This window comes from Pelophylax lessonae (assembly GCF_965119305.1).
Source record: "Pelophylax lessonae genome assembly, chromosome: 4".
NCBI classification, from domain to species: Eukaryota; Metazoa; Chordata; class Amphibia; order Anura; family Ranidae; genus Pelophylax; species Pelophylax lessonae.
The window spans coordinates 505109921-505127460 of NC_138771.1; the positions used below are offsets into that span (position 1 = coordinate 505109921).

The window sequence follows — 17540 nt, forward strand, 5'->3', positions numbered from 1 at the left end:
ATGCAGCCACCACATTTAAAGGGACAATTAACCTTCGGGTTTTTCTTTTAAATTTAAAATAACAAACATGTTATACTTTTCTGCTTTGTGCAATGATTTTGCACACAGCAGCCCCAAACCTTTTATGGGGTTCCCTGCCCGCACTCCAGGCCCCTCCTCTTCGGCAAGTGCCCCCAGGGAAAGCCACTTTCCATAGGATCACCCATGAGTGCTCCTTTCCGAGCCACCCAGTCTGCATCTATTGACACAGAATGGGCGATTTGGCCCCACTGCCTCATCACAGCATTTGATTGACAGCAGCGGGCGGCCAATATCTGCCGCTGCTATCAATCTGCCCAATGAGGATGGAGACAGCAGTGAGAGCCGCGGCTCTCGTGCACGTCTCTAGATCGGATCGGGCTCAGGCAAGGATAAGGTGGCTGGGGGGCTCCTGCAGAACAGAAGGTTTTTTTACCTTAATGCATAGAATGCATTAAAGTAAAAAACCATGAGACTTAAAGCGGAGTTCCAGCCTCAAAAACAACTTTTCACCATCCGCTTGCTTTAATGTACCTGAAAAAGAATTGAATAATTACATTTTTTTTTTTTTGTTTTATTTCCTTACCTTGTTTTTAAAAAAAATATACTTACCTTCCTTCCTCTTCCTCCCTCTGCCGCCGCAGCCCGCGCTGTCTCTTCCTGCTTGCATTGACTCCTGGGAGATGAGCGTCATCGCTCCCAGAAGTCAATGCGCCTGCACCGGCCCCACTCGTCACTTCCGGCGCAGGCGTGCCATTCCCTGCTAAACAGCTCTGGGCATGGGAGGACATCGGTAGTGACGAGCAGGGCCGATGCAGGGCATTCTGGGACTCCAACGTCACCGAAGAGGACACCGAAGAGGACGCTGCGGCTTCAGCTGCCCATACCTGAGATGGCAGCACTGGACAAGACATTGTCAAAGTTTGTATTTCTTCTAAAAGGTAAGTGAAACAGGGGACAGTTCAGAGGCTATCGTTGCTGTAATGCACTAGCCCTGACTGTCCCGGGGGTATTTTTTATCTAAAAAATGTTTTTCAGGGTGGAACTCCGCTTTAAGAACCACTTTATAGACTGGTAAGCTGCAATATATAGCATTTTTATTTTAGTGTTTAGATACACCTAAATATAACTGACATCTAAAATCTTTTTACTGTTTTAAGCTGCTTTACACAGTTCTGCCTAGAACCCCTCACCTCTAAGTGTCTTACAAAACTTTTGCATTGCTTCACAACAACAAATCCTTAAATTGTAGTCAAATATAAAATGAAAAAATAAACCGCAGTGCCCAGCAGTATGTACAAGGAAAGACTGATTTATTAACAAGTATGAAAATATTTCAGTATCATATAGCGTAATCTATCCCCCAAAATGTCTTCCTGCGTGTTTGCTTCCTGTGGTAGGAGGAATCCTTTAGGAAATGCTCTGTGGATTTCTTTTTCTGTAACATATAAAATACAAAAATAATTCCAACTGTGTCCAAGCCCCAATAGATTACAGTACGTTTTGGTTGTGCGTTGAAGGCGGTCGGTGTTTAGCCCTGCTAAAGTGTCCAGTGTATATCATTTAGGCCTCCATTGTCACCAAGACCGCTATCTGCCTCGAAAAAGTTCATGAGGGCGGCCATGGTGGTTTCGTTGTTCTCAAAGTCAAGAGCGGAACCCTCACCTGAAAAACCAAAGAGTTAAAGTGAATGAGATGAAAAAAGAGTTAATATACTTTTAAACACTTTATCTCTTTAACATACAGTGGTTAGGTAACTCAAGCAAATATGACCTTTCACTTTTTTTTTCTTGCACCAGCTGTCCCCAGAGATCTGTAAAATTCAACCTACATTATTCTACCCACTGTCAGCGACTTCAAAACTTTTGACAATTCAGGACTTACTGCTCCCTAGTCCCTAGTAATAATGGAAGTTGAATTTCTGTGGTTCTGTTGCTAGTGAAGTGTCAATGATAACAAAACTGGCCTAAGGCTGGCCATAGATGGATCATCTTTCAATGGCTGAATGATAAAATACAAACGCATTCCTCCATCCACACAACTGAGGTGGATGGAAGAATCCTCACTGCTGAGACATTGTGTTCTGACAGTGGAGAGTCCCCAATATCACAATACACCGACAGCCCATTGGCTGCAGCCACTGTTAAGGTGGCCACACATAAATCATACTTCGTCTGGTGCTTGCTAAACCAGCCAAATTTAGATCCATCTACGGCAAACCTAAGTCCTCTTGCTAAGGGAGACGATGGGAAGCTACTATAATTTTCAAAAATATATAAAAGCCCAACCTCGGTATGGGCAGAGGAGCGCCGCACGAACAACCGGCGTACGTTCCACCTTCTACTTCCGCCTCGCAACCATGTGATCGACGTGCGTTCCAAATTGACGCGTTTCATCACAAGATGTGACGTCTTCTGAAAATGGAAAATGGAATTATGAAGACGTCACACCTTGTGATGAAACGCATAATTTTGGAATGCACGTAGATCACGTGGTTGCAAGGCGGAAGTAGCAGGTGGAACGCACGCTGGTTGTTCGTGCAGCGCTCCTCTGCCCATACCCTCTGGACACCATTGTTTCAGAGTCTGCGGTTTTGGTCAGCATAAACATGTATTGTAATCCCTGTTTTTCATTGAAAAGTTTACTAGAAAGGGTATATAGCAGTGTGCAGGGGGTTAATCCAGAATTTCTAGTGTCCCTTGGGCTATTGGCCCTGCATCAGTCTTGATGAGATAAGAGGACCTTCGACATGCCACTAGGTTAAGTACTCAAATTGAACTGGAATTAGCCTCTTGTGATTCTCTGCACAGCAGAGCTCAGACTGGGAGAGGGGGGGGGGCACTACAAGCCAACCAGACTCTTCTGCAAACATATGTGATGACAAGGAACGGAGGAGAGCGCAGTGTGAGAAGAGTAGTGAACTCCTGCTGCTTCTCCACTGCCCAATCACAGGCTTGAAGTAGGAAAGTGGCCTAGCTTTTTTTTCATTACCTGCAGCATGGAAAAGTCAGGTACAGGAAAACAAAACAGAAGATGATTTAACTTCAGCTTTTAAATACACAAGCAGAAACTTACTCAGGAGGTGTTCTGGAATAGGGAACGAAAGCAAGAGGTCGTTTTGAGAAGACGCGTCTAGTTTCTCAATTTCTGAAGGGGACAGTCGTATCAAGTCGTCTTTCAGAACCTGGACAAAAGCCAACAAACACTTCTTAATAAACACAAGAGTAAAAATGCCACATTGATAACTCTCACATTTAGAACAAACAAGCGCTAAGCCGTTTGTTTCTATGGCTGTACAGTGTACCCTTATGTACATAACCTCAGCCAGGGGGCGTAACTACAGGGGTTGCAGGGGTTGCAATCGCAAATGGGCCCCATGCTCCCGGGGGCCTGTGCCGCTCCCCTGTACACCTGGATAGGAGGGGCGGTGGGGGCAGCATGTAGAGAATTCACTGTCCTCCTTTTTTCTCCTGTAGCTGCAGGAGGAAAATGGAGGAGATTGGTTCCTCTGTATGCTGCCCACGCCACTCCTATCGAGTTCACTTGTGTTCTGCTGTCTCTGGGCCCCTGTGTGCTCCCCTGGGCCCCCCGCCCCCCCCCACTGTGCTCCCTTCCCTCTCCTGCCGGCTGCTAAAGGGGATGTGTCACAATAGAGAACCAGGAAGGGGTCGGTAAATATGTAATTTACCAGCTCCTTCCATTTCTGAATGGACAGAGTCATAGTCCGGGACATTGTAAAAAAAATAAAATGATAAAAAATAATACAATTCAAATACCAAAAAATAAAAACTACTGACACCAGTGGGTGAACTTCCAGGATTGCAAAAGTCAAACTTTCAACCGGGCCCTGGCATTCCACCACCGTGGGGAGGCCCCAAGATGTCAGGAAGAGGGCCCACTGCAGCACATGTGAAAGGGTCCTGCTGCAGGACCGTAATAAAGGGCCCCGCAACGCCTCAGGATCAGTGGGAAGGGACGCAGGCTTGAAGGGAAGGGCCCCGGCCAGGGGTCTGGGGGGCCCTTCATGGTTTCTTGCATCGGGGCCCTGAAGGTTCTAGTTACGCCTCTGACCTCAGCTGGTATGTAACCAGGACACAAAGTAATGGCGAATCAAAAATATCACAGTTGTCACCCCAACAAGAATTGAGGGTAAATCTTACAATGAGAACACTTGTTCTAGAAACAACTCTCTTAGGCCTCATTTAGATGGGCGCTGTCACCCGTACTGCAAGCATGAGGCGTTTGTTTTGGTGTCTGCTTACACCCCCTGTTGTGTGCAGGCAACCAATGGAAGTGGGTGCAGACGCAGCGGCTGCGCAGAAACCGTCTCATCTCAAAATCTCCCAGGTGTGCAGGAGCGGGTGCATGGCCCAGAACACAGACATCCACTCCTGCACGCCTATCAGATTTTAACACGGAGCAGCATGTGCATCCACATACATAGGCTGCTTCACACAACTGGTGGCTGATGCAGACACCAAAACAAACACCTCATGCACGCAATACAAGAGCCGGCACCTGTCTGAATGAGGCCTAAGAGGGAAATTCTCACTTTTATTTGTAATTTACTCTCACTTCCTGTAGCACCTACAGCACAGGAAGTGAGGAGAAATTTTCCCAATGGAACATAATGCCAGCATATGAGAAATTCAAGGGAATCCTGATAGGTAAAACATGGAGCAACTTGGTTCTTCGCTATTCTCACTCCTCTTCAGGCATAACAGTCCACCCTTTGACTTACTTCAGGGCAGGGATCCTCAAACTACGGCCCTCCAGCTGTTGCGGAACTACACATCCCATGAGGCATTGTAAAACTGATATTCACAGACATGACTAGGCATGATGGGAATTGTAGTTCCTGAACAACTGGAGGGCCATAGTTTGAAGACCCCTGGTGTAGGGGCACATCTCTACCCTAGTCTTCACTTACATTCAACCTCCCCTCCTCTCCCCCATATATCCTAGGCTCCTCCTCCATTATTCACTCCCACTCAACAGTAGCAACCCCATCCAACTGTTTGCATGCACCCTTACCCTGATATATTGGCCTCCTAATCCACATTTAAGTAGGACTGAGTATGTCTTGACTCTAATAACATCAGGATGTAATGCTCCAGGCTCCACTAGTGCTTCATTAATCTGAGCACACTTAATTCCTTTGCGCAGGCTCCTGCCGTGCCTTTAAGGGGTTTGGCATTCTGGGAGGCAAGGTGGGACGGGGCTTGTAACCATGTGATGTAAGAATCAATCGGGAGCTTTTCATGAGCCGCCGGTCACTGTGACGGGAGCCCACAGGGCGCGTGCTCTTGGCACACATCTGTTGGCACTAATGCATGCAAATATGCGGCTACGCCCACCTACGCCAAGGCCGAGCTGCCGAGAGGTGGCATATTTCCGTCCGGTCGGTGTTTAGGGGTTAATAGTTAAAGTGGAACTTTAGTCAGAAAATTAAGTTCGGCTAGATCACTTCAGGCTGGCCCCTTTTGCAGGTATAGCTATGTAAAACATTAAAAATAAATGTCTATACTGTTTAAAATCCAGTAATACACTGTCTCACCCTGCTCTGCACATGCTCATTGCTCTCTATTTTTAGGCACTGTGCCAAAATTGTAGAGGCCGATCTGCTGACAGCCTAAAGATTTACTGCTGTTCAGGGTCTCTGGGCTTCAGCAAAATGACAGCCCCTGGCAAGAAGAAACAGGAACAATGTTGGAGGCAATTCACAGCACACACTAATTTTGGTAGTATAATTATTATGAGGAATGTATGTTCTGTGCTAAAGAACAATAGTGTTATGGGTAAAGTTCCACTTAAATAATAATAATAATCCATCTTAATGTTTATGGTGTCACTCTGCCCTTTGAGCGCCACTCGTGACACCCTATTGTAATCATATTTTCCTGTAAATGACTAGTGGTCATGCTCAAATTCATTATGGTCACCTTTGTTTTAGCAATTCACATTGTTGCATGTGAACTCTGTATGTCTAATGTAGTTGGAAAACGTTAAAATTATTTAAATAAAGAATGCATAAAAAAGCCAAAGCGAACAAAAAAAATTATTTCTATGTGTATTCCTACTGGAAACTTAGTGTGCTTTGCATATTTCTTTCAGATCGGTGCATTAATCCAGTGTGAAACTTTGCCTCTGTGCAGGAGCTCCCTGTAATTAAGACCCGTCACTGTTGATCTCACTCCTTGTGCAGGATGACTGGTCTCGTCTCTGCCCCCTCCTGTGGTTTTATGCAGGCAGTCTGTAGTGGAATGGTGGGTCCCTCCCACAGCTCTGCTCTCTACACAGGCTATGTACAGCACAGTGATGATGTCATTGCTACTTTACAAGGAAACAACTGGATTTTTGACTTACCGTAAAATCCTTTTCTCTGAAGTTCATTGACAGACGCAGCTCCATATTCTTCTTAACTGTTATGCTGCCCCCTACAGGAGTAGGACACTAGGCAGGAAAAAAACATTACCACGCCTATAGGGCAGTCCCTGAAGGCATACAACCACTCACTCTGCTATAGGATTCAGTTTTGTTGCAAGCAGTGTCAGAAGTAAAAAAACCCACTCAGAAATAGGGGGGCGGGGTGCTGCGTCTGTCAAAGAACTTCAGAGAAAAGGTTTTTACGGTAAGTCAAAAATCCAATTTTCCCTATTGTTCATTGACAGACGCAGCTCCATATTCTTTTTAACCATTGGGATGTCCCAAAGCAGTATTTGCATGAGGGGTGGGAAAACAATGCAGAGAAAGAACGTAATTCCCCAAAGGCTAAACTTAGCTAACCAGGTAACATGGAGCTCACCTAGAAACAACATTTTTACAAAGGTTCCCTTTAAAATAAAAAAAACTAGGCAGAAACAAACTGAATCCTATAACAGAATGAATGGGTGTATGCCTTCAGGGACTGCCCCATAGGCGTGGTAAAGTTTTATTTCCTGCCTATTGTCCTACTCCTGTAGGGGGCTGCATAACCCAATGGTTAAGAAGAATATGGAGCTGTGTCTGTAAATGAACGATAGAGAAATCTGATTTTGGAAAGGTGTTTGATGCACACAAAGTGGTCTTAAATAATCAGTGGCTAGAATTCAGCTTTAAGCAAACAGTCTTTGCTTCTTTTGTAAACTAAACTACTGTCAAGGAAAAAGGATCATGCATGGTGATTTCACCAAGACATTCCCTGGGCCACAGAATTCTGAGCTTACCTCCCCGGGTGGGATGTCGATGCCAAGAGGAGATTTCTTTAGAAGGTCACTAGGACTTATATCCCCATTAAACGGAGGAGACTGCAACCTGTAAAACAGAACGGATTTAGCCTTTATTTATTGTGGTTATCACTGTATTGTTCATTTCAAAAGTGCCATCATACTCTGTAGCACTGTAGGGTAGGATATACCTCACAGGCCACTAAACATTTTCATTGTATCCATCAGACAGTTCCAATCCCTTACAAGTAAAGTGATAAAGAAATGTTCAATAAGACAGTCATGGTTTTGTTGCTGTTAGAAAGACCTATGCTACCATTAACTCCAGAATACACAAATATGTTGTGTAGAACCATCTACACCCGGCTGAGCAATGCATTTTAAAGTCTAAACCCACATTCACACCAGTGCGATTTGACAGGCCCAAAACGCATGACAAGTCGCATCCTATCGTCGGCAATGGACCTGTGAAAATCAGTACAACTCTGACTTTTGCGGTTCCGCACTGATTTGAAAAAAGGTTCCTGCGTTATTTTTTTGCGATTTCATTGGGGAAACCTAAAGTAAAGGGGGATGCTATTGGGGACACCTGATGTAAAGGGGGATGCTGTTGGGGACACCTAATGTAAAGGGGGATGCTGTTGGGGACACCTAATGTAAAGGGGGATGCTGTTGGGGACACCTGATGTAAAGGGGGATGCTGTTGGGGACACCTGAAGTAAAGGGGGATGCTGTTGGGGACACCTGATGCAAAGGGGGATGCTATTGGGGACACCTAAAGTAAAGGGGGATGCTATTGGGGACACCTAATGTAAAGGGGGACTCGACTGGGGACTCCACCTGGTGCAATTGGTCATCTTCGCCATGGGTGCTGAATGACCTTTTCCAGGTGCTGCCGGGCAGGCAGTCCTAACGTGGTGGCTTCTGCAGTGTTTTGCGTTAAGCCTGCGTGGCTGCACCCCTCCACCTCACCACGCACACGGATGCAGGCTTCCGTAGGACTGTGGCTGCGCCTTTTCCCCTTAGGGTGCATGCCAATGCACGGCCCTTACGGAAAACTGGTAAATCAAATGCCACACTTCCCTAGCATTATGCTTGTGTGGCTGTGCCCTTTCAAGTTTCAAGTTTGGGTGCACACCAGCACAAGCTCCTGGAAACGCAAGAGGGCGTCCAGTAAAAGGAGAGCTGGGATTTGACGGATTTGACAGCCTTACTGTCCCTGAGCTGGCCCTTTCATTCATGGGATTTCAGTTCTTTCAGTCATAGATGCTCAGCATTACATGTAGGGCTTACCTGGAGTGATTTGCATGCACATAGAGCCTGCCTAGAAATGCCCACTCCTCCAGACTGGCATCCACCCTTCAAGGCACTTTGTTATTTGCATAACCCAAAAGGCAGCCCACTGCTTTCATCAGGGCTGAGGGCTTTTAAGAGAAGTACCGAGGCAGGTGCTGTGATGTTTTTACAAATTTGGGTACAGCACCCCGCTGGCCCCTCCCACCAACAAGATCTGCTTGCTTTGCATATAGAAGCACAGTGATGACATTACTACATCCAAAATAAGGAATGTAATGAAAACGGAAAGGTTTTATTTAAAAATATCACTAGCATGTTGATGAGGAGGGGACCAGGGAAGACGAAAGATAAACCGATCAAACTTCTTTTAATCTTTTTTTTTTAACAGTACGAAAGAGTTAGTTCAAGTTCTGTGACCATGCAGTAAGACACATGTGCACACTTTAACCACACACAAATCACTAAAAAGGTTAAATATATGAACTTACTATACTTACTATAATACTACTATACTTTATATTACTATACTTACTATACTAAAATAATGAAACACAAGGAAATCACCCCCACACACTGTTTATAGTAATCATACACAAAGTGTTACCAAACTAGAGCCAAGAATTAAACAGGAAACCAATGGAAGTTTTACCTCTGCAGTTCTAAGATCTGTTTTGCAATCTCTTTTCCAATGTTTGCAGCACCAAGCAGTGTCCCGCTGGACATCCCAGGTACGTGGAGGTAAGGACGCTTGGAAGTATCTACCATAAAACATATCAATTAGAAATTACCATAAAAGTGCACCTTTGCCCAGACTTTAGATATTAAAGTGTTCAGTACTCAATAAGCTGTAAGGCCAGGTGTTCCGTGCATCTGCATGTAGGCAGTCCCATGCTTGTCGGTTGGGAAACAGACGCTGCTCCCTATTTGACATCCGTGTGGGTGCAAGTGCGTGCCCCAGAACAAACACTGCCCAAGTTGGGGTACCTTAACCCGCACCCACATGGATGTGAAATTGGGAGCAGTGGCTGTGTCTGTGCAGCTATTGCGTCCCGATTTGCATGAATAGGACTGTCTGTAAGCGGATGCACAGAACACATGTGAATCCCACTTAGGTAAAACATAGCCCTCACACTGGTGTACACTAAAGTATGACCGTGTGCATGACATCTAAGAGAGCTTTAAAATAAGCCCTCACTGACCTCTGCAGCTGCAAGTACTTTGGATTTAAAGGATATTAGTCCACCCTAAAACTAAAGTCCATGCATCCATAGAGCTCCACGATCTAACACTAACCTATCTATCCCTGTAAAGAAGAAATCCATATACATAGCTTTTTTTAGGCCGATCTGTTTCGGTCTCCAGCGGCGGAAGCTCTGCAGAGGACACAGCCGACAACGACTGTGAAATTAATGGGGATTGACTTCACCCACAGACTTACTATGGTGCTTCTGTTGTGGGTTGTGTCTTCTGCACCCGCCTCCACAGCAAAGCCGCTGCTGACAGCTCAGTGTAGGATCGGTTTAAAAAAATGTATGTATACCGATTTCTTCTTTACAGGGCTAGATAGGTTAGTGTTAGATCGTGGAAGTCTAAAGGATGCAGGGATTTTTGTTTTAGGGTGGACTTATCCTTTAATTAATTCTCAAAGATCAAAGCATGCACTCTAAAGTTGGTTACAATCAGGTTTCCAAAAATATAGAAACACTTGGAAAGTTAACTTATGTCTGCATAAGTAGCTACCAAAAATGTCAGATCTGGTGTGGGTGGCCTAATGACCCGCCTCATGCACTGCCTTGCCGTACTTATGAACAGACTATTTGGAGATTATTGTCCCCAGGGCAGGTAGAGGACTGACAACCCCTAACATCATCATGTTCTTACCTCTGCTAACCGCTATTGGTCAAAAAAAAAAAATATGAACTATGGTTATTTAATAATTACGAATGCAATCTTTTATTGTATGAATTCCCAACTGTAAGCCCTTAGGCTGTATTCACACAAAAACACAGAGCTGCTGGAGCACTTTACTGCTCCGCCATCTCTCCGTTTATGGCTGTTGTAGGGGGCCAGTGTGGTGGTGCTTAGTGTGGTGCGCAAATTTGTTGTTCTCTCAAACCAGGTTCACACTGGGGTGATTGCAGACATCGCATGTGATGTGCACATCACATGTGATGTCTGTGTGGTACAATTTCAGCCATACACTTTGTATGGCTGGAATCACATCGCATTCGCACCAAAATGGCGCAGGACCCTTTTCTCCCTGCACCTGAATCGCAATCACACTGCATTTTGCAATCTGTATTGGGGTGTCGTTCAGATAACATTGACATCGCCACAGATCACATGGACGCCGTGCGATTGCAATGCGATGCGGGAAACACACAGGATTCAATGCTTTGTGAGAACTGAGCCTAAATTCTCATTAAAATAGTGGAATGGAAAGCTTTAACATATTTCTGATTAAAAAAAAAATGTTTACATTGAGGGGCTAGCAGGCTGCTGCTATAGAGAATAAGGGGAGAAAAGCTGTGATTTTAGTGCCTCTATTGTGAATTTTAGAGATTAATTTCTCCACACCTAAAGGTACAGAGGTGATTGGGGACTTGTTTCAGAGTGTCTTAAATACTTGTTTAGAATATGTACATAATCTGGACAAAGGTTCACCGAAACAAATACGGCAAAAAAATAAACAAATGATAGATAAATCTTCTCACCTTCTGAAGAGTGTGAGCTCCCAGGGAGAGAGACAGTCTCTAGAGATGACCCCTGGCCTCTGCAGAAGGGTAACACATGAGCTCATAAACATGTCCGTGGTTCAAATAGTAAAAACAAAATAGTTTTCATGTTTCAAATGTATTCATTTTTCATAAATATATACATAGCTAAAAAATAATGGGATTTTTGACTTACCGTAAAATCCATTTCTCTGATGTTCATTGACAGACACAGCTCCTGATCTTCATAACCATTGGGTTATACTGCCCCCTACAGGAGTAGAACACTAGGCAGAAAAATAATCTGCCTACGCCAATGGGCAGTCCCAGGGGGTATACTCCCTCTCCCTGCTATAGGTACTTAGTTTTATTGCAAGCAGTGTCAGAAGAATTTCAACTCCACAGAGAGGTGGGTGTTGTGTCCGTCAATGAACATCAGAGAAATGGATTTTACGGTAAGTCAAAAATCCCATTTTCTCTTTCGTTCATTGACGGACACAACTCCTGATCTTCATAACCATTGGGACATCCCAAAGCAGTGTAAAACATGAGGGGTGGGAACAGCAAAAAAAATTCCCCAGGGTAAACCGTAGCCAACCAGGCAACAGGAGCTCAACCAAAACTACTGGAACCCACCTGAAAAAAAAACAAATACACCTCAAAGAGGATCAATTCCTCTAAACAGCACCCTGCAAAACCTTGCAGCAAATAGAAGCATCCACAGAGGCCAACACATCCACTTTATAGAACTTTGTGAAAGTGTGCAACGATCACCAGGTGGCCGCCTTGCAAACCTGCGTCACTGACGCCTGATGACGGAAGGCCCAGGAGGCACTAAGTGTTTGAGTAGAGTGCGCCTTGACAGGGAAAGAAGGAACCTGATCCTTGATGGAACAGGCCTGAGTCACCGTCTGTCTGATCCATCTGGAAATTATCTCAGAGGATGCAGACAACCCTTTCCGATGCCCATCTGTGAGTACAAATAGTGAGTCTGACTTTCTAAAAGACTCCGTAGCTGCTAGGCACACCCTAATTGTAACACATCCAAGGCATGCAAGGCAATTTCCTTAAGATGTGTTGCCTGGGACACAGGGAAGGCAACACAATGTCTTCATTCAAATGACAGTCAGAGACCACCTTAGGAAGAAATGACGGACAGGGGCAAAGCACTATCTTATCCTTGTGAATCACCAATAAGGTGAACAACAGGATAACGCCGCCATTTCCGACACCCTGCGCGAAGAGGTGATAGACACCAAAAAAGGCCACCTTCCGGGGCAGCGCAAACAGGAAAACCTCCTGAATATTTTCAAGGGGAGGCTTCTGAAGAGCTGAAAGCACCACATTAGGATCCCAGGGCGGCAATGCAGCCCGCACTGAAGGAACCAAATGTAAGACACAATGAAGAAAGGTACGCACTAGGGAGTTCGTTGGAAAAAGACCGCCAAAGCCAATACATGGCCTTTGATGGTATTCAAGGCTAATTTCTATTCAACCCCCCCCCCCCCCCCAACGCGGAGAAGCGAGGATGAGAGACTCACACCATGCAATGTAAGTCTTCCATGTACAATGGTAGATCTTCATAGAAATAGGTTTCCTAGCTTTTAACAGCTATGGAAACACTGACCCAGATGAACCTCCATCCATCAGCACCTGGCATTCAACAGCCAAGCCGTCAAAGCCAGCGACTGTAAAGCAGGATGGCAGATTGGTCTTTGGGGACAGCAGATCCTCCCTGAGAGGAAGCTTCCAAGGAACGTCGGTGACCAGCCGCACCAGATCGGTGTACCAAGCCTGGCGAGGGCAGTTCGGAGCCACCAAGATGATTGGAATCGCTTCTGCCTCGATCCTGCGTAGAAGCCTTGGCAGAAGCTTGAGAGGAGGGAAGGCATAAATCACCCACCAGCACGTCTGTGGCGTCTGCCAGAGGATCCCGTGACCAAGCCACAAACCTCTGCATCTTTCTGTTGAGCCAACAGATCCCCCCTCAGGGAAGCCCCACCGGAGACAAAACTGATGAAACATGTCCAGATGAAGGGACCACGCCCCTTGGGCCAACGCCTGCCAACTGAGGTAATCCACCTGCCAGTTTTCCACTCCGGGAATGTGCACGGCGGAGAGGGCTGGAACAAACCGTTCTGCGCACTCTAGAATGCCGGCTACCTCCCGAGCTGCCAAAACACTTTTTTTTCCCCTTGGTGATTGACATAAGCCACAGCTGTGGCATTGTCAGATTGAATGCGCACTGGACATCCCCAAAGACAATCCGTCCAATGGTCCAGGCACAGTCTGATCGCTCAGAGTTCCAAGACATTTATTGGTAGTTTGGACTTCCAGTGTCCAGATCCCCTGAGCAGAATTTTTGCCGAGGACGGCTCCCCGGCTGGACAGGCTGGCATCCGTGCTGACCACTGTCCAATACAAGGGGAGGAGGGATTTGCCCAGCCGAAGCGCTGGAGAATGAAGCAACCATATCAGGGACTCGTTTGTTCCCCGGCTCAGCCGAATCTGATTGCCCAGAGACTGCGGATTCTTGTCCCATGTGGCCATAATCTTCCTTTGCAGGGACCTTGTATGGAACTGTGCAAGCAGAACCGCCTCGAAGGTAGAAACCATCAGGCCCAGCAATCGCATTCAAGTCCGGAGGGCTAACCATCAGCTAGACAGCAGGAGATGAATTGCAGCCTACAATTCCTGGAGTTTGTCCAGAGAAAGGAGCACTCTGGGTAAGGCTAAGGCCAAGTCCAGAGTCAGGCCCAGATAGTCCAGCTTTGTGAATGGAGCCAGAGCAGACTCCTGAAAATCCAGAATCCAGTCGAACTCCCGCAGAGTTCATATTGTGATCTCCAGGTTTTCCACCAGAGCAGAAGGAGATCAGCCAGGTAGCCCAGTACCACGATCCCTCGTTGGCATAGCAAAGTCAGCACCGGGGCTAACACTTTTGTGAAGACCCGAGGAGCAGATATTAGACCAAAGGGTAACGCCACAAACTGATAATGCTCCTCTCCCAGGACAAAGCTCCATTCACAAAGCTGGACTATCTGGGCCTGACTCTGGTGACCAGCACATATTGGAATGTGAAGGTAAGCATCCTTGATGTCGATAGAAGCAAGAAAATCCCCCTGATGCAGGGATGCCACCTCCAGTGTCAATGGATTTCATCCTGAACTTCTGCACTGGAGGAACAGTTCACTTCTTATAAGGGACTAGTCATAGAGGTAACGCCTAGTAAGTTGCAAGGGGAGGCTTTGGTCGTCCCCACTCTTTAACGACATATCTTACAAAATAGGCAGGGAAAGGAAACACCTTTGGGGCTCTGGATGGCTTGTGAGTGCCAAAGGGAACCTGTGCCTCCGTCACAGCTGCGGCTGTGTCCTCTATCTTCAAGGTCTCATGCACAGATACAATCATTGCATCCACCAGTGCCTTTTCATGCGCAGTTGCAGATGTGGAGGAATCATCCTCACTATCTGGGGATTCCAGGTGCGTGGTCGCAGACCCAGCAGGGGGACCCATGTCCACGGTGGCTGAATCAAATTCAGGATCTGATGAGACAGATGAGGCAGGGGAAGGTGGTGGGGCACTTTCTGCTAGCCCGTCGCCTGAAAACCACCTCCACTCGGGACACAAAGGACTCCAAGACCGCCGTCAGTGCATCGATGGATGGTTGGGACCCGGCCCCCATCGCCAGCACAGCGCCCTGCCCCCACTCCAGGAGGTGGACCAGACCACCCACATAGCCCCAGCATAGGCAGAGGGGGCGGGGGGTAGGATGGGTGACAGATGAAAGGGGGGTGCATGACGGGAAGGAGGGGAACCCGGGGGTCCGGCCGTCCCAAGAAGGGGCCCATGTCCACCCCAAAACCTTCCAGGGGGAGAGAGGGGACAGCTACTCACCATACCAGGAACCAGGCAGGCACTGCTCCAGACAGAACCCTATGTTATCGAAATGGGGCTATGTCGCGACTGACCTAGTGCGGAGCTGAGGTACGGGCGCGCTCGCTGGCCAGACTGGGGTGACCACTGGATCTAGATTATGCAGCCCGTCTCGCCCATTCTGGCAGTTGATTGTAGATCTCACAGGAAAAAAACAGGAGAAAAAAATTCTATCTATAATAATTGCCAGGACCAGAGATCCTAGCAAGGAACTAGGTCCTTACTCCTGACTAGGCAAGGAGAAGGAGTATACCACCTGGGACTGCCCATGGGCATAGCCAGATTTATTTTTCTGCCTAGTGTCCTACTCCTGTAGGGGGCGGCAGTATAACCCAATGGTTATAAAGATCAGGAGCTGTGTCCATCAATGAATGAAAGAGAAAGTAATTTTGACTCAACTGTAAAATTCCATATCTAGGGAGTACAGGACAAAGGCTGGATATTCAAAGACACTGGATTATAGCCTACCACGAGGGTCTATGAATATCCAGCCTGTGTCCTGTACTGTAGGATTAGGAGAAAAGGAATCTCGACTTACCTGTAAATTTCATATCCAGACTCCACCTTACCAACCACTCAGTGTCTGCTGCCCTTGTCTGTCAATACCTCCACTGGATTCCCCTTGCTCAACAAATAGAATTTAAATGCTAGCATTCAACCTTTCCATCACTATACCCAGAGCTACATTAGAAATCTTGCCACACAATATCACCCAAACTGTCCCCTTCGCTCCTTTTAAGACCTCCTGCTTTCCCATCACCTTGTCCTGTGCTCGCCTTCAGGGTTTACCAGAGGCCCTCAAATCCCCTGGAACCCTCTACCTCAAATTTTCTGGCTATCTCCTACTCTGTGCACCTTTAGGCAGCCCCTGAAAACTTTTCTCTATAGGGAAGCCAAACCCTGCCACTATCTAAAAGGTGAATTTACCTCTTACACCAACTCAATACCCCACAGTTATTACCTTTTGTATCACTTGACACACTCATTTGGATTGTAAGCTCCCACGGTTATTAGAAGCAGTTGAGAAGAAATGTCCTCTGTTGGTCACAGTGTTGGTGTAGGGCAGGCTAGTAAAAGCAGTGAGGGAGTTGACAATCACAGGAGATAACTGGCAGAGCTGCAAGCACTGGAAGGAGAGAGCCCAAGATCTGTACAGTGGGATTTCTGTAGATCCTGCCCTGGAGTGAAGAACAGGTGCACAGCTCCTGGGGTTTGCAACATGCAGGCGCTAACATAGGAAGAACTTGGCGGGGTAGCAGAGTGGCAGGAGAGTGTCAGTATGTCTCCTAGGCAACACTCTTCCACCAGAACCGAGCCTCCCCGCGGTACAGATCTACTCATCGGGCTCTCTCCTTCCACTTCTTACAACTCTCAACACATAGACATCTGTCAGCATGCCTCTCTGAGCCTGTCAGCTTCCACAGTGAGGAAGCTGACAGACTCAGAGAGGCTTGCTTAGGGTGGAGGCATTACGGGTCGAACATGGACAGCCCAGGGGCCACAATTTACCCAAGTCTGGGTTACATTGATCGCATTCCTATTAATACGAAGGGCAATACCTTTACTGTTCTACCCCCTGATCCCAGCCACACATCTAGTGAAGGTCCTGCCTTTTACCCATAGTCCGATCTGCCACACCTCCTTGTCATTCTGGAATCCCATGAGGACACTGTGAAGGCTGAGGGCCCCCCCTCCCCCAAAGCTCTGAGATAGAACAAAAGACAAATGAACAACGTGAACCCAGTGGAGTCAGAAAAAGATATACTAAATATTAAAATAACCTGTGGGAACACTGTAGGCAACGCTTTTAGGCTCTTATATGCATGACCAGTCAGTCCCCTTTAATACTAACACAAGCATTTATCTGAAAATTCCTCAGGACTTACGAGACCACGGTGTTAACTGACACAATGTATTCAAACTCTTTGGTCCACGGATTAATGAAACTGAACCACTGGCTCCTCAGGATAATGAAGGACCCGTCTTTCACCCTGAACTTGTATGGGTTTGTCACAATTTTCTCCTTGCTCTGAAGAACTGTTTGAAGGGGATACAGACCATCAGCAGTATAATAATATTTAATTCTTGCATGCAATAACTGAATCTTTCTCGTAGCGTAATTTTACGTTTGCAAGTAGCCATGGGGCCCAAAAAGTTAAGGGAGAACTAGGGCAAATAACAAAAGTTATATTTATGGTGCAAGCTGGCAGTGACCTTACCACAGCAATTTCTGTTTTTCTGCATCCCCCTTTAACATAGTTTTACCACCTGGTAATCCAGCTGCCGGATCCATTATTTTTTGACTTTCTGTAACAGGGTGACAACGCTGTTTGTTCTGCAGTAAATCACGCAGCACCACTGTAACCCTGTG

At 46.5% G+C, this 17540-nt stretch overlaps 1 protein-coding gene across 1 annotated transcript in view; it reads right to left on the reverse strand.

Moving 5' to 3' along the window:
* Window positions 1-1312: 1312 nt before the first annotated feature.
* Window positions 1313-17540, reverse strand: part of BMAL2 (basic helix-loop-helix ARNT like 2) — a 121122-nt gene continuing 104894 nt past the window's right edge. Inside the window, exons 11-16 of the mRNA XM_082252928.1 lie at window positions 17056-17206; window positions 11234-11292; window positions 9169-9277; window positions 7224-7311; window positions 3094-3202; window positions 1313-1683 (exon numbers count right to left, since the gene is read on the reverse strand). Coding sequence (XP_082109054.1) covers window positions 1559-1683; window positions 3094-3202; window positions 7224-7311; window positions 9169-9277; window positions 11234-11292; window positions 17056-17206 — 641 coding nt within the window. The 3' untranslated portion in view covers window positions 1313-1558. The remainder of the gene's footprint in view (window positions 1684-3093; window positions 3203-7223; window positions 7312-9168; window positions 9278-11233; window positions 11293-17055; window positions 17207-17540) is intronic.